Source organism: Sinocyclocheilus grahami, unplaced genomic scaffold, assembly GCF_001515645.1.
Source record: "Sinocyclocheilus grahami isolate Dianchi unplaced genomic scaffold, SAMN03320097.WGS_v1.1 scaffold609.1, whole genome shotgun sequence".
NCBI classification, from domain to species: Eukaryota; Metazoa; Chordata; class Actinopteri; order Cypriniformes; family Cyprinidae; genus Sinocyclocheilus; species Sinocyclocheilus grahami.
Window position 1 is genome coordinate 1,089,731 of NW_015505788.1, and position 22,946 is coordinate 1,112,676.

The 22,946-nt window shown below is 38.2% G+C and overlaps 1 protein-coding gene across 1 annotated transcript in view; it reads left to right on the forward strand.

Annotated features, from left to right (window-relative positions):
• Positions 1–22,946, forward strand: part of LOC107557596 (calphotin-like) — a 43,676-nt gene that overhangs the window by 18,494 nt on the left and 2,236 nt on the right. Inside the window, exons 2-12 of the mRNA XM_016241075.1 lie at positions 3,380–3,585; positions 3,903–4,110; positions 4,219–4,411; positions 5,082–5,226; positions 6,040–7,131; positions 9,495–9,764; positions 11,309–11,593; positions 14,417–14,575; positions 15,730–15,903; positions 17,844–17,925; positions 18,050–18,198. Of these exons, the coding sequence (XP_016096561.1) occupies positions 3,380–3,585; positions 3,903–4,110; positions 4,219–4,411; positions 5,082–5,226; positions 6,040–7,131; positions 9,495–9,764; positions 11,309–11,593; positions 14,417–14,575; positions 15,730–15,903; positions 17,844–17,925; positions 18,050–18,198 (2,963 nt within the window). The remainder of the gene's footprint in view (positions 1–3,379; positions 3,586–3,902; positions 4,111–4,218; positions 4,412–5,081; positions 5,227–6,039; positions 7,132–9,494; positions 9,765–11,308; positions 11,594–14,416; positions 14,576–15,729; positions 15,904–17,843; positions 17,926–18,049; positions 18,199–22,946) is intronic.

Here is a 22,946-nt window from a genome sequence, read left to right on the forward strand (position 1 = left end):
GTGTGTAACCAAACAGTTGATGGTCCCCATTGACTTCCATACTTTTTTTTCCCATACTATGGAAGTCAATGGCTACCGTCAACTGTTTGGTTACCCACTTTCTTCGAAATATCCTCTTTTGTGTTCAACAGAAGAAAGAAGCTGGTTTAGAACAACTTGAGGGTGAGTAAATGACGACAGAATTGTCATTTTTGGGTGAACTATCCCTTTAATTTCAATGTGAGGGAGAGTGATTGCTAATATCAGTGTAATGGATGTAAACAGAGAAACAGCAGAGAGAATTGGAGAGCGAGAGAGAGAGAGAGAAATATGGGTTAATGTTTCCTTTGCCACTCCCTCATCAGGCCGAGTGCTGAACAAACAGTCAAGATATGGGCAGATTCGAGTCTCAAAGTCGTACGGTCCTTAGTGTTGTAAATAATATTCACATTTATTTGGCAAATGACAATCATGATCCTAAAGTTTTACCGACCGAGTCATTTCTGGTTGTCTAATGGCAGCTGTGTCTTTCTCTCGCTTGACCAGATTGGTGACCTGTGCACAGTTGCAGGCAGGTTATATACCGCAGCATTTTTAGTATCTGGTATGTGGAGGGGAAGTTAAAGTTAGCACCTGTCGAAAAACAGCCGCCCGCCCTCCCCTCGGACAACTCCACAGTCACTGCCACTGAACGCAGAAGAGTTTATGAAGTGCTCTGTTTTCCCTTTCTTCTCTCTTCTCCTCTTCTATCTAGATCCTTCTGTCTCTCTTTGATATTCCATCCTTATCTGTTTTTTCCACTCCTTGTCATAGCTCCTCCTGTCTCAGATAAAGTGCGAAGGTAAAGACACAGAGCTCAGCAGGGTGTATCTGTCTGTCCCGCTCACACTGTAAGTAACCAGCTTCAAGCCATTCCTGTTCTTTGCATTTAGTTGGTTGTTCCTTTGGGATTGTGGCTTTCATGTGTTTGTGGCTGTAATGGTGATTTTGGGGATCTGCTGTTGTTGACGGTTGATATTGTGTGATTTAACAATGTGTTGTGTGTTTGTGGACCGACTGACCAAAGTTTACCTGCTTACAGAGGTTGGTTGTTGAGTTTGATGTTTTTACTCGTCTTGTGTGAGTTTGGACTGTATAACATGTATGATTCTAGATAAACCTAACGCCTAACATCTAAATTAACACCATGTGTCTACACTGGGTGTGAGCAGAATGTCGAAAAGCATCAAAACTTACAATCAAATCAAAAAACACAATCACTTTCAACCAATGCCTTATTTGACAGACACTCTTTATATTATTAATGCGCTGCGCAGAAACTCAAGCTACTTTATTTTTCCCATTTGTTTTCCCATTTGTTATATATTTATACACTGCTTTGTTCAGAATTTTGTGTCATATATTTTTGAATTAGTATGCTATTTTATTTATTCATGAATTCACTTCCTCTGAATTTGATGAATTATTTGTTTATGAATTAATTTTCTCTGCATTTTGTGTTATGCATTTTTAATCAATATGCTCTGAATATTGGCCTTTTATATATTTATGAATTTATTTACTCTGAATTTTGTGCATTATGCATTTTTTAATTTGATCTGAAATGTTTTAGTTATTTATATTTAGAATTTTATGCATTATATATTTTTGAATCAGTATGCTCTGAATATTATGTTATATATTCATGAATAATGTACTCTAGATTTTATGATAAATGTATGAATTAATTTGCTCTGAATTTTATGTGCTATGTAATTATGTATTAATATGCTCTAAACTTTGTGTTTTCTATCTAAATATCCTAGGACCATGATGTTTCTGACTTAAAGGGGTCCTGTTATGCTTTTTCACTTTTTCAACTTTAGTTAGTCTGTAATGTTGCTGATGTCGGAGACACGCTAGCTTTCCCAAGGCAGACGAACTTAGAGTTGACTTTGATTTTGACCCAATATTTACACTGAAGCTCGCAGGCGGCTATGTTAAGGGGCGTGACATTTCCCAACCAGGCGCCGAGCGCTGCCAATCACAACACACACCGGCCCAGCTAACCAATCACAACACATTTCGTATTTCAGAAGGCGGGCTTTCATTTGATACAGGAACTATTCGAGCCGTTCATGCCAGACTGAGGAGAGAGGTGTTGTAATAATGTAAAATATGTGAAAAATAATGTGTTTTTCGAACAACCTAGTATGAGAGCCTGTTCTAGAACACCCCCAAAACAAAATCAAGACTTTGTAAAAGAGCATAATAGGACCCCTTTAAATATTTGTTTATACTAAACCTATGCACACATTATCTATAAAATTATTTTACTATTCTGCAATAACCCATACAAAGTCCTTTTTTTTAATACCGATAGATTTTTGAATTTTTTTATTATTATTTATCATAGCTCAGTTCAGTGTAACAAACATATTAAAATTTTCAAATTAAATTAAATTAAATTTATGCATTTAGCAGATGCTTTTATCCAAAGCGACTTACAGTGCATTCAGGCTATACATTTTTTACCAGTATGTGTGTTCCCTGGGAATTGAACCCACGACCTTTGATATTTAGGTGATGTGCTGCTTCGCTTCCACTATGGAGAACCTCGAGATTTCACGCTGTGATATGACATCAATCACTTCCTGTGTAGACACGGCGTGACACGCTTGGTAGCAAAGATGATGATGCAACTGAGATCTGGTGCCTTATCTTTGAAGAAATTGCTAAGTGAAGGACTTTTAAACCAGAGATGTGTTGACAGTCACTTAAGAGCAAGCTTACCCGATTGTGTAAGTGCTTTCTGTTCTGTTCCTGAGCTTATGGCTTTTGAATGTTGATTTTACGTGTGCATTAAGAGGTGTGTCCGTTTATGCACATGCATTTTGCACCATACTTCCTGCTGAATCTATCCCTGTAGGCATGCTGTTTCAGAGCAGTCTTTACACAAGAGGTTGTCTCTCTCACCACCCCGTATGAGTGAAGCCTGCAGTGATTTCACATCCCGATCATGTGATTCAGAATTATCTCTCTGATCCAGCTGAGAGAGCCGTGCTTTGAACAGACTTGACAGAGTCGAGTTGAAACGGGGTTATTCAGCAGCAGCCTGTTTGATTTCTGATAGATTTATGGTATTCTTCTTGCACAAAACCACCCCAGCGAACCTGAATCTGAAGCAAACATCTGAATACTCCAAATGATGGATTTGAACAGACCTCTAGGCTTCAGAATTTTATGTTGCTGGTCGAAGTTCTCTTATGAAAACTAGCCTATATTATTCCACAAACAGAAGTTTTTACACCATTTCAAATTGTTACTCGCCACGAAAACAGCCAAGGAAGCCAGTGTGGCATTAAAAAACCCTGAGAATCAAACCAGTATTTTGATATATGTTGATTCTTTTGTTTTTTAGATGCTCTTCTTGCGGATTTGGAGTCCACAACCTCCCACATTTCCAAACAAGCTGTTTTTCTGCCAGAAGAGACGCCATATTCCTACCCCACAGGAAGTGACTCATATCAGGACGTGTCCTCCCCTCCTCGGCTAACCTCTCCTCCTGCTCAAACACTGAATGGATCTTGGGTAGAAAAGCCAGAATCAAAGCACTCATCAACCCAGGTAAAATGCCCCATCACTTCCTGAAGCGTTTCTTTATACCCTAGAGCTTTCTGCTGGTCTTTGTATGAGGCTGCTGGTTATCCTTTAACCTTATGACAAATACCAGAAGCCGGCCTGTTTCACATTCAGCCTGTTGTGCCCTCGAGCAAAGCACTTCATCTTCAGTTGCTCCAGAGACTTGTGCCATTAAGCAGGTTCAACATTTCAAGGTTTCTTGAATGGGGCCATATTAACAACAACACTTTTTATTTTTTATATTTCCCCATTTTTGCTTTAGTGCCTTAAAGTAAAACAACTTTATTTTTTCTTTCCTCAAGTCTTTCAGCTCGGCTCCGAAAAGCGCCAGTCCTCGCGTGTCACAGTCTGAAGAAGAGCACGTCTATAGTTTCCCCAACAAGCAGAAGACTACTGACTCCCCCACCGCCATCATGAGCTCATCACTGGGCAGTAACCTGTCAGAGCTGGACCGTCTGCTACTGGAGCTCAACGCCGTACAGCACAGCACACCCTCCTTCCCTACTGAAGGTGAGTGCTTCAAACCTCAGCGTTAATGGGTTGTTAAACATCACATCAACATTTTTGACATTATATCAAACATATCCAGTAGATGTTTTTCCATTTTGTGTTTCACAGAGGCCTACCCACCCAAACCAGCCAGCAACACCCAGTGCTATGTCCCAGAAAACGGCGTCTTATCAGTAGTGAAAGCGCCTCTTCCCAAGATAGAGAAACCCAAACGCAGTGCACCTGGACGGGGGATAGAGGACGTCAGACCCAGTGTGGAGAGACTGCTAAATGAGTTGGAAAGCTCTGTGCCAGCCCCTGTGTAAGCACACTGCTGAAAACATTCATTTTTATATTTTTTATGTATGTATGTGTGTATATATATATATATATATATATATATATATATATATATATATATATATATATAAACATATATTTGTGTGCATTACCAGTCAAAGGTTTCGAATAATAATTTTTTTTTTTTTAAATAAGTCTTTTCTGCTCACCAAGGCTGCATTTATCAAAAATAAAAAACATAATTTCATGAAAAATTATTACAATTTAAAGGAACTGTTGTCCGTTTTCTATCTAAAATCTATTTTTTTCCTGTGATCAAAAATGAATTTTCAGCATCATTGACCAAATAAATGCAGCCTTGGTGAGCAGAAGAGACATCTTTCAAAAACATTAAACATCTTAATTATTCCAAACTTTTGACTGGTAGCGTATATTTTATTATATAATAATGTTTTTGTTTTAATGCAAATATTTTATATTTGTTTTACCACTTTTTAGTTAGTAAAAATGATTTAAAATATTTTATTGCTATTTCTTCTCTTAACTTGAGAAAATAGAATGTTGTTTAATGTTGTCTTTTGGACTCCACTCTAGTGTGTAAATGAGCAGAAAAGTTGTGATCAAGTGAAGATTTCCTATCTGTGGTTTAGGCCTTTTCTTACATCCCGTTTTTAAATTTGCAACATTTACAGAACCGCCCCATCAGTACCAGTGGTTCCTGAGTTTGTTCAAGAAGAGACTACCGCCCAGCAGCAGGCCAGAATCTCTGCCTCCTCAGCGACACGAGAACTTGATGAACTCATGGCTTCACTGTCTGACTTCAAAGTTCAGAGCAATGTAAGTCTTGGAGAAAGAGAGAAAAATTACATTGCTATTGTTCATGTTTCCTATAAATGTTTCCTTCAAACAAACTGTGATTCATTGCATTGCCACACAATAGAAAATTAGTATACATAAATAAAGTCGCACTGATGGAATCGTTTATGTATTTGAAATCGACTAAGTGTTTAATTAGCGAAATTATTTTGTAGTGCTTATGTAATTCTTATTTATTGGCATATAATCTGTCTTAAATCTTTACAAGGGCAGTTTTAATGAGTTGTCATTGGATTTTGCATTTTAATGTATTGCAGGGGTATCAGCTGTGTTGTGATTTATTATATGCGTGTCTATAAGTGCTGATAATGATAATCAGATAGTAAACAGTAGATTATTATCAATCAAGCTTTTAAAATGAATAAGAGTTTATATGCCTTTATGAGGGCATGCTCTCATGGGTCCAATATGAAGGTCTTGTTAGCATATCTGTCTTGGACGTGAGCCACACTGCGGTCAAAAAGAGAGAATCTGGAATGCTGTGGTTGTGGTGTCATGTTATATCTGGGAATTCTGGTGCTTATATTTGCCTTCAGGTTGGTAAACCAACATATACTTTGTTATATTGACTAAATAAGCCAAACTTGTTGAGATATTACATAACGCATTACATTAGGCCACTGGTTTTTATGCATAGTTTTTGTATTTTAGAGTAAGATAATGGATCAGATTGAATGTTGTCACATTTCCTCCTCTTTTTGCTTGTCATTCCTTCTAATCAAACGCTTTCCTCCTTTTCTTTTTATTGTTGTTGTCTTGCCATTGATTGTCTAGTCTGGCTCTCTGTCAGTTAAGGAGGACTCTTTATCCACTAAAGGGCCAGAACTTCCCAATATTGTGGTGACTGAGAACCTCACAGTCCCTTCCGTCCCAGTCCCAGAATCAGATGACCGCAGCGTTCCTTCCCCTAATTGCGCACCACTTTTACTGGAACTCCACATTGATGAAGAATCGACAACCGTTGCTCCAGAGTCCAACTCCACGGTGCTCTACACTTCCTCCAAGACCCATTTGGAGAAACGACTGGTAGTTTCTAGCACAAAGAGTACAGCCCCTGAGTCTCTTTTATCACCTGAACCATCTGCAAAAACTTCAAGCCTTCTGGCATCAAGTTTACGCACACGTGAAGTCAGTTCACCCAAGGCTGTCGATCCGAAAACCTCAAGTCCAGTTTCGGTCACCAAAAATAGTCCACCTGTGGTACCAAAGGCCTCCTCACCAGCTATGACTCCAAGGATATCTAGCCCAGTGGCTAAAAGCCCCAGTCCACCACAGGTTAGCAAGAGCTCAAATCGAATTGTTGATGTGAAAATTTATAGTCCTGTAACAGTTGCTAAAACCTCTAGTCCAGTCGTGGTAAGAAAGAGCCCATGCCCAGTTACAGCTGTTAGAGCAACCAAAAGTCCAGTCCCTGGAGTCCTTGCCAAGAGCCCAAGTCCCCAGCCAGGGATTACTAGCAAGAGTCCAGTGCCAACTACCATTACACTGCACGCTCCTCCAGTTTCAACCCTAACATTAACTCCGAAGCTTTCCAAAGAGAAACCTGAGAGCTTTGAACCGGGCATATTGGGAATAAGTCTTCCTTGCCCCAAGCCTCTTCTGGAAGAGGCTCTGGACAAGCTGTTGACGTCCAGTCTTTCCCAACCAGAGCCGGGGAAATTAGGTGAAGGAGATCCTGCCTCATCAGAGGTCAACGATGATGTTCTGGCACTTCTTCATCAATTGACTCCACAGGGTGGCTTTAAAGATATCACTTGGATGGACGATTACCTAAACCCCACATCGTTCCCTGGGGCGTCAGATGTTTCGCTGGACCTTCCACTTCTCCAGCCATCAGCGGTTGAAAGGCTCTCCACTTCTGGACAAGTATGAGGCGCACCAACTCTGTCAGACTGTCTCCAATTTGCACCCCTAAATTTAGCGAGCATGAGCGAGAAGCATGCTGAACCACATACGGCTGTTTATGCTTTCTCAAATACATGAGCCTGATCCTTGGGCCAAGGGGCCAGTTGATACTCAATCTGAACCTTTCCATCCTGCTTGGATAGAAGCACCCACCATTAGCAAGTTAAATATGCCTCTCAAAAATGTCTCACACATGTGCAAACGTCACTTGGTGCTAGGCATGGGCCGGTATGAGATTTTGACTGTATGATAACCTTAAGCAAAAATATCACGGTTTCACGGTATCACGGTATTGTCGTTACAGCTCTAAAATGTGTTATTTTTAAATGACTGGGTAAAAATGTATTTTTTTTTTTCCGCTGAAAACAATATATTTTGTTTTTGAGCAACATACAGAATATTAGGAACAGTAGAATTTGTTTATTTTTTCTTTGATTTGTTTCCTAAAAAGAAGAAAAATAAAGACATCTCTATTATAACCTAAATCTGTAATTATAGTTATTTAATTTTAGTTATATAATTCATATACATATCATTTAGTTATATAATTTCATATACATAATTTGATTTAATAATAACCCAATTTGAAGCAAAAACAGAATGTTCTGACTAGCTTTGTGAAATTATACTACATGCCTGAATGAAGCAAACAGCAGAAGCTCTGAATGAGACGCAGATTCACTCTCTGACAGCAGGAGGCGCTTCTGGAACACCAGATACAGCGTTTCAATATCCAATATCAAAATCAATATTTAGGATTTTCTTCCAATAGTTTGTGCATCATGAACAGTGAGTGATCTGCCTGCTACAGTATTTTTCTCTGTGCGTCCGTCTTCAGCGTCTCTGGCCTGTGTTAACGGGCGTTTACAGACTTCATATTTTCACATAAATTACATTTTGGAAAATGATTGCATTGCAATGCAGTTTGTGCAAGTCCAGAACAGAGACGAGTTGCTTGCAATAAGACAAAAAACGTCCGGTTGCTGATCGCGTAAGTTCCAGGGGAAGCTCCTTATGTTCGGCCATCCTACACACGTGACTGACCACTCGCTCGCACCAACAGAAGGAGAAGAGTCGTGTTACTCTCTACACTGCACTCAACCTGAGGGATTCCTACACTTTCAGTCTTTGAGGAGACATGAAAAACAGCGCATACCGCAGGAACGGTATAACGGAAAATATTAGCGGTTTTGAAACTGTGACATTTTCAAACCACGGTATACCTTGAAACCGTAATCGGCCCATGCCTACTTGGTGCTCCTAAAATTGGAGGGACAGTCATTTAATTTGGTTTCTGTTGCATTGCTTTGCATCATGTGTTTTTGGAAAGGTGGAGAATTTAGGAATCCAAAGTATGTGTGGTGCATGCAATGGATAAGATTCTGTGGAAGGATTCTTTGCGATGTTCAAATGCATGCCCTGATGCGCTTCCTCATCGAGGTGTATAGCGCTAAATAGACAACAAGGCTAGGCTTGCTTGTTTCTTTGCAGTTCTGTAGTGGGGTTTCATTGTGCAATTGCATTCCATCTTTACTACTTCTGCATTTCTACAGGGCACTTGATGCAGGAGATGTTCTGCAAAGTGGTTATTTACTGATTCCATAGTCCAATGGTTTTGCATGATGCAAATTATTTGCAGTTGCTAAAGTTGATGTGTGAAATCTAATGAATGATATAACTGTTCATGCAGATTCATATGCATTGATCTTGAAATATAACTTTTAAATCATGTATTGCTATTGTTTGCCAGTAACATATTTAAAAAGCTAAAAATCAAATAAATTGCGATTTGTTTAAGTAATGTACAATATCTGGGCAATGTCTGTTCCATCTGAACATTTATTTAAATATTAGAAGTGCATATAAAATATATATTGCATGTAATGGTTATTAATCAAATCAAAATTTGTATTGAATGGAATTTATTCACTAAATTTGAATAAAGAAAGGGTTTTGAATCCAATTTGAAGTTTAAATGCATTGAATTGAATGACTTTGGTTGCGATGTCAACTCTAAGGTTAAAATTGACAGTTTTCTTTGTCAGTTTTGCTTGGCATTGCTTTTGGCACGTTGTGTTTGCTTCATGGTCTTTATACATGCTCCTGCATCATTTCAGATTGTTTGTAGAAGGTTAGAGATGTTTCTACTGTGAGTCAGGAAGAGGGTACTTGAAGCTACGCATTGCATTAGCACAAACCGGAGCAGTGTGAGGTTGCTTTCTCAAGGCGCTTGGACTGGATGTTTTTGAATGGCATTCACATAGAAAGCATTGCATGATCTAAACGTTTAAAGTGGTCACTTCATTAATGCTGCCTTTCCGCAGCTTAAATCGGTCATCAGACGCACAAAGGAAACGTCCAACGTCCATCCGATGTTTCGTGACGGCCACATGCGACGAAAAATGGGCCCGCTAATTGTCAACAAGAGTAACTCGCAGGATCTACTCATTGAAGAGCTGCAAGGGAAACTGGGAATCGGTCGCACTGAGCGGCCACGAAAGCAGCCAGCTGATTGGCTTACGGAAGGAGTCATTGTCTGTTCCAACCCACAGCGCTTAAGAGAGGAAGGTGGTGTATCGCCAACGGTTGATAAGGTAGCGTAAGATTACTAGTGGAACGCAGAAAATGCAAGCAACTAAAAACGCTAACAACATTTCTTATATTGCGTTGTTTCATAAAACTGGCTTTTTAGCGTGTTTAAAACATGTTCAAATAGAGTGAAACAACGCCCACTAGTGGTTCCTGAAGTATTTTTTCCATAAATTTTTCCCTTAGGGATTTTTTCTTTCTTTCTTTTAAGTGTTATAAACCATGAACCAAACCAACCAGCGACGAGGAGAATCTCAATTTTACGACTTTTATTTGAAGCAAAAAAACATTTGAAAATTGGGTAAAAAGGATGTGTTCTCAACGGATTTATCAATGGAAAAAAATATGTAAACATTTATATTTTAAGTTTATAGCAAAATATGCATATATAGACAAATATTTAAGTATTTTAAGAGCTTATCAAGTCGGGCTTGATTATGTGATATGCAGTGCTTAATGCAAGCACTTTTGGCGCAATTGCTTGTTACGAATATGATTGATGGAATTTTCTTCACAGCATGTGAACAGTATGTAATGTACACTGTAAAAAAAAAAATCTGTAGTTTTTACAAAATAATTTTGGCAGCTGTGGTTGCCAGAATAATTTTGTAAAAAATACAGAAAAACTGTAAACACATTTTACAATATAAAACTGTAATTTACAAACAAGAAAATTTGAATGTAAACCAGTAAATTCAACAACACACACTGCTATTAGAATCTGTTTTGTACCTTTAACATACTGACAACCACCATAATAATGCAGGTGGTAAAAGAGAAAGCCACATGAAGAATCAAAGCTCATCACAAGTAGCTTCGCCACAAGCAGAAGTATATACTAATATATAGAAGGTGCACATTCATGGAGTCATTCATGCAAACACAAAACACCATCATGGTAACACACATGATACTTAAATAATGCAATATGTAACATAAAGCCCAAATGTACATAACTGACAACAAAAACTATTGAAAAACATGATTATTTAAACAAAATACTTTCAAATGTCACGTAGGAAATTCTGGGAATATCAGTTTACAGTTGTTGACTGTAAATTATACATTGATTTATTTTTTACTTCTAAAAACTGTACAATTAACAGCATTTTACTGTAAAATTACATGAAATGTCTGGTTAGATCTTTGACAGTTTTTCCGTGTATATAGTATGGGAACTTACGGTTAACCCATTAACAGGTTTTTTTACAACATTTTAGTTAAAATTACACATTTTTTTACAGTGCCGTTTTTCAGGAATTCTGCTGTTTAACACAATTCTTTAAAAAATAAGTTGAAATAATGCAAACTGATGGCTTCAGCAAAAGCCTATACCTTTGATTTTACAACCTCAGACCTCACACCAGGTCTGTTTAAAGGCTTATAAAGTTATCGTATATAAAAATAAAAAAATTTGAATTTCAAACAAATTTCCCTGTTTAGAAAATGAATGGGATTTTTACTTCCAGGACCTGATTGTTGCACTTTATTATGCATTTTGTGCTCCTTTCACTTCTTGCTACGTGTTTCATGTTTCTTTGTCCATCAGATCATCATTCCTCCAGACTTGCCCAGTCCACCAAAAAAAGTCCTAACCCATCCTGTCCCAAAAAAGCCAGATCCTGGGATACAGATGCCCGCTCCTCTCCCCCCACCACCTCCACCCCCTAGGGAGCCCTCTCCTCCTCCACCTCCTCCTCCCGCTCCTCCAGCTCCACCTAAAGACCCCACCCCTCCTCCGTCCCCTCCTCCTAAACCTGTGACCCCGCCCCCTCCACCGAAGGTTTTAGCATCTGTGGGCTGCCAAACGGAATATGAACCTCTTTTTCCACCGGTACAGGCTTGAACTTGCTCTCTCTGTCTATCTGCATCTGATCAGAGCTTGCATCTATGTCTTCAGGGTTCCCACAGTCATGGAAAACTTGGAAGTAGTAGGGAATTTGTTAGGCCTGGAAAAGTCTAAATGGAAATGAATAAAAGGAAACCGGTTGTATGTTGGGTTTGTGTAGAGTAAAACTTGCTCACAAGCCATAGTGAATCATTCTGAGAGCGGATTCTTTTCTATGAATCTCTTGAACTGGTTCACAATTCAATTTGAATGATTCTTTCGTGAATTTATACTGCTGGAATGGTCATTTTGAAAAAACATTGGTCAGATTGTGTGGGAACCCTCTGCCTTGTTTTTATCCATTCTTTCATGGTTTCTAGCATGTTGCATATGGAGCGCATGCTTTTATGTGTTTGACCTCCAAACAACGCTCACACTAGGAGTGTCTCAGCATTTATTAAATAGTTTGCTGGTGCCAACATGTCCCATGAAGACTGTCTGTCCTTGTGTTTTCCCTTGTTTTTCCTCTAGATTCCTGGTACGTGAACAAATTCTGTTGCAAATGAAGTGCTAGTGACCACAGAAAAGACTTGATCTGTTGGCTATCAATCTTCTTTTAAGATCTAAGGTCTTTTAAGACTAAGTTTGTAACTATCCATGCTTGAATTCAGAGAGACTGCAGAGAGCTTTCAAAGTTACCAAAGTTTTCAAATCTGCCAGAATTGTGTGAGTTTAGGAATATGCTGCAGAATGAACTAGACTTAATAAGTCAGGCTGCGCGGAAATGCTTCAAGAGTAGCTTGTTTAAGTGCGAGTTCATATGCAGAAATAACAGAGGATGTGTGGGTTGATATTTTTGCTTTCTGAAGAATGCTTCTGTGTCACGGTTCTTTGAATCGAGAGAACAGAGATGGGGTTACCAGCCCTTTTTGACCCATAACCTTGCTTGGTCTGTCATCTGATTATGTCTTTAACACCTACTTGATCCTGCTGTATTTAGGGAAGGTTATGCAGAGAGTGTGAGATTGGTTTCCTTTGATTAATAAAAAACATGATTCAAAAGCCTTACCATTTATATGAAATGAACTGATATGTAAAATTGCAATTGTTGCATAAAATGTAACCTGATTTGCTGTTTATGAATAGTAACTATTGCTTCTTTGTGCAGGATCACGCATCTCTTCTGGTTGTTGATTGCCATTTGCTCTAAAGGCTGTGAAATAAGACAAAAATGCAGTAAACATTTCCATTACATGCATTGCTATGGCTAATTACAATTGATTCCACATAAGTGATTCAGTGTTTTGGCAAAGTTGAGAACTACTTGTGCTTCTTTAAAGGGATAGTTCACCCAAAAATGAAAATGTGATGTTTATCTGCTTACCCCCAGGGCATCCAAGATGTAGGTGACTTTGTTTCTAAAGTAGAACACAAACGAAGACTTTTAACTCAAACCGTTGCAGTCTGTCAGTCTTATAATGGAAGTGAATGGGAATCACGGCTTTGAGAGTAAAAAAAAAACATACACAAACAAAACCAAATTAAACCCTGCTGCTCGTGACGATACATTGACGTGTAAAGATACGAAACGATCGGTCTGTGCAAGAAACTGAACAGTATTTATATTGTTTTTTACCTCTGATGCACTGCAATGTCTGAACTGTCCTGAGTGCGTCCTCGACATCCGGCTTGTGATGCGTCTTCTTCTTCTTCTTCTTGCTTTACGGCGTATCTCAGACTTATAAGTGCATTACCGCCACCTATCTCCTAAATGGACCATTGACACTCTATCTACAATCTCAATTAGATGTGTCAATGGTCCATTTGAGAGGTAGGTGGCGGTAATGCACTTATAAGTTTGCGATCCGCCGTAAAGCAAGAAGAAAAAGACGCATGCACCTGCTGTCGAGGACACGCTCAGGACAGTTCAGACATTGCAGTGCATCAGAGGTAAAAAACAATATAAATACTGTTCAGTTTCTTGCACAGACCGATCGTTTCGTATCTTTACACATCAATGCATCATCACGAGCTGCAGGGTTTAATTTGGTTTTGTTTGTGTATGTTTTTTTGACTCAAAACCGTGATTCCCATTCACTTCCATTATAAGACTGACAGACTGCAACGGTTTGAGTTAAAAGTCTTCGTTTGTGTTCTACTGAAGAAACAAAGTCACCTACATCTTGGATGCTCTGGGGGTAAGCAGATAAACATCACATTTTCATTTTTGGGTGAACTATCCCTTTAAGTGCATGTGGTAGTTGTTTAATAACCACTAACATCCTGTAATGGATTGACTAATAAATGATGCAATTAAAGGTGTGCAATTCATCAGCTTTTAATGTACATGCTGTATGCTTATTGATGTGGGAAATTATCTTTTCACATGCTCATGGTCATATTGAGAAAATATTCACCCAAAAGAGAATTTTAATAATAAAGTTGATTTCCCATGGTGCAAAGTTGATCATCAGTTTTGGGGCTTGTATGGACCAATCTTGCACCGCTTATTAGGGGACATTTATATTCACTTTTCTCCAAAACAAGTTGAGTATCAGTGGGTGGTGTGGTGTCAAATCCTACAAGTGTTTAGGCATGAATTATCAACATTGTGTCATTGATCAAGTTGATCAAGATGGGAAAAATGTACCAAAAGACGCTTTGGATAAATGCATCTGCTGAATGCCTAATTGGTAGTAATCAGTAATGTGTACCAAGGAGAAAGTGCTTATTTTGTGTCTGTGTGTGCAGAGAGGGAATTGTGTCCACTTTTTCTTTGCTTAATGAAACAGTTTTTAAAATGTGAACATTCTTTCCTTTTTCCTGAAGATTATGGCTCAGGGAAGGAGTTCCCCCACCAGCGTTCCAAAGCAGGGGAATAAACTGGATAACATGTTGGGCAGCCTGCAGTCAGACCTCAACCGACTGGGTGTCCAGACTGTCGCCAAAGGCGTTTGTGGAGCCTGCAAGAAACCTATCGCTGGCCAGGTACGAAATCCCTTGAAGAACTAATTTACTGGCCAAATTATTATCCAAGTCTATATTGCATTTGGATTTTTAGGATATTGTGCTCTAGAGCGGATGCTGTGCTCCAAAACAAACCAAAAGGCCACCAGTGTGTATATTTTGCATGTTAGTATAGACAGTTTTTTTTTATATTAAGAAGTAAATTAATTTTATTGTCATAAATCTGAAAGTTATATTAATTTAAATATAATATGTATTTGAAAGTCTCCTATGTTCACCAAGGCTGCAATTATTCGATCAAAACACTGTAAGAACAGTAATATTGTGAAATATTATTGCAATAATTGTATTCTGTTTGAGTATGTTTTAAAATGTAATTTATTCCTGATGCAAAGCTGAATTTTTAGCATCATTTCTTCAGTGTCACATGATCCTTCAGAAATCATTCTCATCGGCTGATTTGCTGCTCAAGAAACATTAAATGAAATTAAAATACATTTTCTTCTTATGATCAGTGTTAAAAACAGTTGTGCTGCTTTATATTTTTGTGAAAAATGCTATTCTTTCTATACATCAAAGAATCCTGAAAAAAAATGTATCCCTGTTCTCACACAGGAATAAATTACATTTTAAAAATGAATTAAAATAGATCATTTAACTATTTTAAATTGTAATCATATTTCATAATATTACTGTTTTTACTGTATTTTTTTATCAAATAAATGCAGCCTTCATGAATAAGAGACTTCATTCAAAAACATTTTAAAAGATCATAATTATTCCAAACTTTTAACCGATAGAGTGTGAATATGCATTTTTCCAGATGTTGTAATCTTACCCCCGGTTTCACAGACAAGGCTTAAACCTAGTCCCAGACTAAAATGCATGTCTGAGCTGTTCCAGCTGAAAGAAACTTGCACTGACATATTTTAAAAAATATCAGTGCCATTGTTTTGTCTCAAGATGCACACCAGTAATGTTTTTTTTTTATATGTATAAAATATACTTAAATGTCCTAATTGAACTATGGCCTAAACCTGGCTTAATCTAAGCCCTGACTGTGAAACCAGGCTTAATTAAGTTTATGAGCTGCTGATATTCAGTTATGTCTTTTGTTGTTTACTTATTAAAGTGAAATGGTACACTTCCCTCCTCGTTTTCTTTGACTCGTTCAGGTGGTGACAGCAATGGGTCGGACGTGGCATCCGGAGCATTTCGTGTGTACTCACTGTCAGGAGGAAATTGGCTCCAAAAACTTCTTTGAGCGAGACGGCCAGCCATACTGTGAAAAGGACTACCACAGCCTCTTCTCTCCACGCTGTTACTACTGCAACGGACCCATTCTGGACGTAAGGGTTCTGCTTCATATAACCACCTTAAGCAGTCACAGACGGGGCATTCACGGACATGTGTGTTAGTGTCTCATGTGTCGCCACCCAGTCGTGAAGGTGCTTACTATAGCCGGCCACACTTTACCTTTGGTTTCAGATTTCTGTAAACATAAACAGTCACTTAAAGACAGTCTAAATAGGTCCAGTATGGTTTGCAGTAGAACTCAACACATGCGTGTAGATAGAGAGTCTGTTGACAACATAAATGTAAATGCATAAAAGAAATGATTAAGACTCTAAGGCTCTTTTAGAAAAAATTACTAAACATCCTTAAAACAAGATACATCTACAAAAATTGTCTACCGCAAAAGCAATACAATACATGGCTGCATGCAAAAACGGAGCAATCAGTGTAGTCTGATTGACTAACATGGTTCTTACGAGAAGGTCCTTTTAAGGAGTCGGTTGAAAAGATTCGTGAACATATGAGTTACGTGATTGAATCAGTCACGAGTCACCGATTTAACATCTGAATCTGACTGGATGTTTATATGATAACATAGCGATAAAGATACACATTAAAGGGATAGTTCACCCAAAAATGAAAATGTGATGTTTATCTGCTTACCCCCAGGGCATCCAAGATGTAGGTGACTTTGTTTCTTCAGTAGAACACACATGATGATTTTTTAACTTTAACCGTTGCAGTCTATCAGTCGTATAATGCATGGCAATGGTAACTAAATCTATGAGAGTAAAAAAAACATGCACAGACACATCCAAATTAAACCCTGCGGCTCCTGATGACACATTGGTGTCCTAAGACACGAAACGCTCTGGCGTAGTTTACATTAATGGGTGTGTTGATATCCAGCCGAAGAGCAATCAACCATAACTTCAGTGACAATGAGTGACGTATACGTGCGAGAGATCACTTCTGGCGCTTGCGTAAACTACGCCAGAGCGCGTACACACCTCACACACCGGATGCCGTGCACGCGCTCAAGGAAGTTGGACATAGTGGTGTATTAGAGGTAAAAAATGCTATAAATACTGTTCGGTTTCTTGCACAAACCGATCGTTTCGTGTCTTAGGACATCAATGTGTCGTCACGAGCTGCAGGGTTTAATTTGGATTTGTCTGTGCATGTTTTTTTAACTCTCATAGATTTAGTTACCATTGCCATGCATTATAAGACTGACAGACTGCAACGGTTTGTGTTAAAAATCTCCGTTTGTGTTCTACTGAGGAAACAAAGTCACCTACATCTTGGATGCCCTGGGGGTAAGCAGATAAACATCACATTTTCATTTTTGGATGAACTATCCCTTTATCACAACATTTTACATAAAGTACACATATAAACAGAAAACAAAATTAATCAAATTAAAAAGGCAATAAATAAACAAGTCATAAGGTTTTGTATTCGCTGGCTGCATGCAAAAACATACAGTGCAACCAGTGTAGTCTATTCAATAACAAATTATTCTTATGAGAAGATTATTTTAATGAGTCAGTTATAAAGATTGATAATCACAGAAGTTATTGGTTTGAATCAGTCATGAATTACTGAATTAACACTTAATGACTGGATGGTTATATGATAACAGATAAAGATACACATTAAAACAAAATAATACACACAAAAAGCTAACTAAATAACATTGTTGAAAAATAGCATTTTGATTAGCATGTAGTTAGGATTGGAGCCGTTTATATTACTAAAACACAAGTGATTCACATTTGTGTTTATATAGGTTGGTGCATGACCTCTGGAATGGGTAATGAGCACTTTGCCAATTATTACACATTGCCAGTAATTATTTATAATTGTCTTATTCTTAGTTTTTCTTGTCTTAATTTTGCATAAATTCTTTCAAATCAAATTGTGCTTTCTGTTTCTGTTCTTGTTTCACCACAATTTCATTGCAATGCATTGCTTTTACTTCCTCCTGCAGAGAGTGGTGACTGCGTTAGACAGGACTTGGCATCCGGAGCATTTCTTTTGTGCCCAGTGCGGGTCATTCTTTGGGCCTGAGGGTAAGCAGCTTCCACTCCTCTCAACCTCTTTTCTTCTCTTTTCTTTTTCTACCAGCTTTTTTTCTTTAAAATGGTTTTAAGCCTTTGGCAACCTTTTTTTCTCTCTCTTGTCAATTTCCTGCAGGGTTTCATGAGAAGGAGGGAAAGGCGTACTGTAGGAAGGACTACTTTGACATGTTTGCCCCCAAATGTGGCGGCTGTGCTCGTGCCATCTTGGAGAACTATATTTCGGCCCTTAATGCTCTTTGGCATCCTGAGTGTTTTGTCTGCAGGGTCAGTATGCTGCGTTTGTGGGTGTTTGTACCGATATATCAGCCGGGCCAATTAATAGGCCAATATTTGGCACGGGGAGATGTAATTAAATTAAATTTTAATCACATTTTTTTGAATTGCATTAAATGTATTACATTTATTTATTTAATTCAGCAGAGTTCCTGACACTAAATATATTCTTATTAGTATATTATACTAAATGATTATATAAAATATCCTATATCTGAGTGTATATAGTTATAAATCAGATTTATAAATATTTATATTTTATAATTATTTATCTTTGTTTATAGTTGCATATTTAAGATTTATACTTGTATTGAGATTGTTATATTATTGTCAGGATTTACATTTCATTAAATGTATTACATTTTATTCAATAGATTTAATTTATCAGGGTTGCTGACACCAAATATTGGCCTATTAATATACCAAATAATTATATGACATCTGCAATATGAGAGTGAATATAGTTATAAATCTGAAGTTTAAAATATTGAATATGTGACCCTGGAGCACAAAAGCAGTGTTAAGTCGCTGGGGTATATTTGTAGCAATAGCCAAAAATACATTGTATGGGTCACAATTATTGATTTTTCTTTTATGCCAAAAATCATTAGGATATTAAGTAAAGATCTTGTTCCATAAAGATATTTTGTAAATTTCTTACTGTAAATATAACAAAACTTAATTTTTGATTAGTAATATGCATTGCTAAGAACTTTATTTGGACTACTTTAAAGGCAATTTTCTCAATATTTAGATTTTTTTGCACCCTAAATGGCAATATAAAATCTGCAATATCAGAGTGTATATAGTTATTGAATTGTCTGAATATATTGTTATAAGTGGGGGGCCGTCAGGGCCGGCAAGGCCTTCTCTGCTGGCCTAAACATTATCAGAATCACTGACTTAGTTTTAATATATTTTTTCCATGAATGTGTATTAAATTATTCGCAATAGTCTATTCTCTTCATTTTATAGCTTTTCTCTTGGTTGCGCTGCTTCCAGTAGTGCAGGGGCGTGTCTACGTGGTGGCCAGGGGTGGCACCGGCCCCCCCTGAAATTTGGCTGGCCACCCCAGGTGCCCCCCCCTACCAGATGTCTTGCGATAGGCTTGTTTTTAGTAAATTTCTAACTGCATCTGGCAGTGGCGGATCCTGGCATGTGTAGGCAGCTGCCTAGGGCCGCTTTCTTCTCTTCTTTATACTTCATTTTAGGCGGTTTCTATAGTGTGATCTTAATGACAATGTCGAGTTGCTTTTACTTCCTCCTGCAGAGAGTGGTGACTGCGTTAGACAGGACTTGGCATCCGGAGCATTTCTTTTGTGCCCAGTGCGGGTCATTCTTTGGGCCTGAGGGTAAGCAGCTTCCACTCCTCTCAACCTCTTTTCTTCTCTTTTCTTTTTCTACCAGCTTTTTTTCTTTAAAATGGTTTTAAGCCTTTGGCAACCTTTTTTTCTCTCTCTTGTCAATTTCCTGCAGGGTTTCATGAGAAGGAGGGAAAGGCGTACTGTAGGAAGGACTACTTTGACATGTTTGCCCCCAAATGTGGCGGCTGTGCTCGTGCCATCTTGGAGAACTATATTTCGGCCCTTAATGCTCTTTGGCATCCTGAGTGTTTTGTCTGCAGGGTCAGTATGCTGCGTTTGTGGGTGTTTGTACCGATATATCAGCCGGGCCAATTAATAGGCCAATATTTGGCACGGGGAGATGTAATTAAATTAAATTTTAATCACATTTTTTTGAATTGCATTAAATGTATTACATTTATTTATTTAATTCAGCAGAGTTCCTGACACTAAATATATTCTTATTAGTATATTATACTAAATGATTATATAAAATATCCTATATCTGAGTGTATATAGTTATAAATCAGATTTATAAATATTTATATTTTATAATTATTTATCTTTGTTTATAGTTGCATATTTAAGATTTATACTTGTATTGAGATTGTTATATTATTGTCAGGATTTACATTTCATTAAATGTATTACATTTTATTCAATAGATTTAATTTATCAGGGTTGCTGACACCAAATATTGGCCTATTAATATACCAAATAATTATATGACATCTGCAATATGAGAGTGAATATAGTTATAAATCTGAAGTTTAAAATATTGAATATGTGACCCTGGAGCACAAAAGCAGTGTTAAGTCGCTGGGGTATATTTGTAGCAATAGCCAAAAATACATTGTATGGGTCACAATTATTGATTTTTCTTTTATGCCAAAAATCATTAGGATATTAAGTAAAGATCTTGTTCCATAAAGATATTTTGTAAATTTCTTACTGTAAATATAACAAAACTTAATTTTTGATTAGTAATATGCATTGCTAAGAACTTTATTTGGACTACTTTAAAGGCAATTTTCTCAATATTTAGATTTTTTTGCACCCTAAATGGCAATATAAAATCTGCAATATCAGAGTGTATATAGTTATTGAATTGTCTGAATATATTGTTATAAGTGGGGGGCCGTCAGGGCCGGCAAGGCCTTCTCTGCTGGCCTAAACATTATCAGAATCACTGACTTAGTTTTAATATATTTTTTCCATGAATGTGTATTAAATTATTCGCAATAGTCTATTCTCTTCATTTTATAGCTTTTCTCTTGGTTGCGCTGCTTCCAGTAGTGCAGGGGCGTGTCTACGTGGTGGCCAGGGGTGGCACCGGCCCCCCCTGAAATTTGGCTGGCCACCCCAGGTGCCCCCCCCTACCAGATGTCTTGCGATAGGCTTGTTTTTAGTAAATTTCTAACTGCATCTGGCAGTGGCGGATCCTGGCATGTGTAGGCAGCTGCCTAGGGCCGCTTTCTTCTCTTCTTTATACTTCATTTTAGGCGGTTTCTATAGTGTGATCTTAATGACAATGTCGAGTGCGCATAATGTTACGCGATCCATGTGCGCGAGGAAGAATCTCTCCACTCCCAAGCAGATTTCCTTCACTCACACAAAACTGGACATGTGCTTTTAAATATTGTTCTTTTATGAATTGGCTCTGCTGTCACGGTCTCTGTCACTCTTTGTTTAGTGAGTGAACACGATGTGCAAACACAACCCCCCCCACCCACTTTTGAGCCAGTGCCCCCGACTGGCCCCCCCCCCATTTAAAATGCTCTAGACACGCCCCTGCAGTAGTGTATTTTTTTTTATCGGAATCAGATTTCGAGTGGGCGACACCGGGGCCATCTAGCAGGCGTACAATAACGTCGGCATTTTCACGTCCTTTGATTGGATGGTCAGAGAGCGTATTAGTAGTCAGAGCTAGCAAACGGCACACTATAAGACATTTTTGTTGTTTTTTGTATTCTCAGGTTTCTTACTGTATATGCTTTGTACAGTAGGTTATTGTAGATTTTCAATGCATTCTGGGACGAAAATATTAGCCTACTGTAAATCTTAATACAGTAGTACTAAATGACCGCGAAAAACAACCACACACCTCTTCGGCAACGGCTCTGTGACAGCCTCGTCGTGAAGATGAAAAACCACTAGAGTATGGTTGGTTAATTTTCATTTTTGGCGTTTTAATTGCTTTATATGTTTTATTCTGATGTTATTTGCAATATATAAAGCTACGTTTAAGTTTCCGTAAGAATATCTAAGGAGCGCTCAGTTTCCGAGTTTTCCTCCCGCAGCGGCGCTGGCTGACTGACGGAGAGACTCGTAGTGCAGATGAAAGTCCTAGGGGTACATTACATTCCAGGTACACGATAAAACACATGTATACACTTTTATTCATCATCTTGTATTAATTATTTTAAGGTTACTTGCTCACTTTCCCAGTAAAGCTGTGCTAATCAGTATTCTCCTCCCGCAGCGCGCTGCAGACTTGCGGAGAGACTCATGAAGACAAAAAGCTGTACGAGTACGTTAAAGGGATAGTTCACCCAAAAATGAAAATGTGATGTTTATCTGCTTACCCCTAGAGCATCCAAGATGTAGGTGACTTTGTTTCTTCAGTAGAACACAAACGAAGACTTTTAACTCAAACCGTTGCAGTCTGTCAATCTTATAATGAAAGTGAATGGGAATCACGGCTTTGAGAGTCAAAAATACATACACAAACAAAACTAAATTAAACCCTGCGGCTCGTGACAATACACTGATGTGTAAAGACACGAAACGATCGGTCTGTGCAAGAAACTGAACAGTATTTATATTGTTTTTTTTACCTCTGATGCACTGCAATGTCTGAACTGTCCTGAGTGCTTCCTCGACATCCGGCTTGTGACGTGTTCTTCTTCTTCTTCTTCTTCTTCTTCTTCTTCTCCTTCTCCTTCTCCTTCTCCTCCTTCTCCTTCTCCTTCTCCTTCTTCTTCTCCTTCTCCTTCTCCTTCTCCTTCTTCTTCTTCTCCTCCTTCTTCTTCTCCTTCTTCTCCTTCTTCGGATCGCAGACTTATAAGTGCAATACCACCACCTATCTCTCAAGTGGACCATTGATACTCCTAATTGAGATTGTAGATGGTCCATTTGAAAGATAGGTGCTGGTAATGTACTTATAAGTCTGCGATCCGCCGTAAAGCAAGAAGAAGAAAAAGACGTGTCACGCGCCGACTGTCGAGGACACTCTCAGGACAGTTCAGACATTGCAGTGCATCAGAGGTAAAAAAAAAACTATATAAATACGGTTCAGTTTTTTGCACAGACCGATCGTTTCGTGTCTTTACACATCAGTGTATTGTCACGAGCCGCAGGGTTTAATTTGGTTTTGTTTGTGTATGTTTTATGACT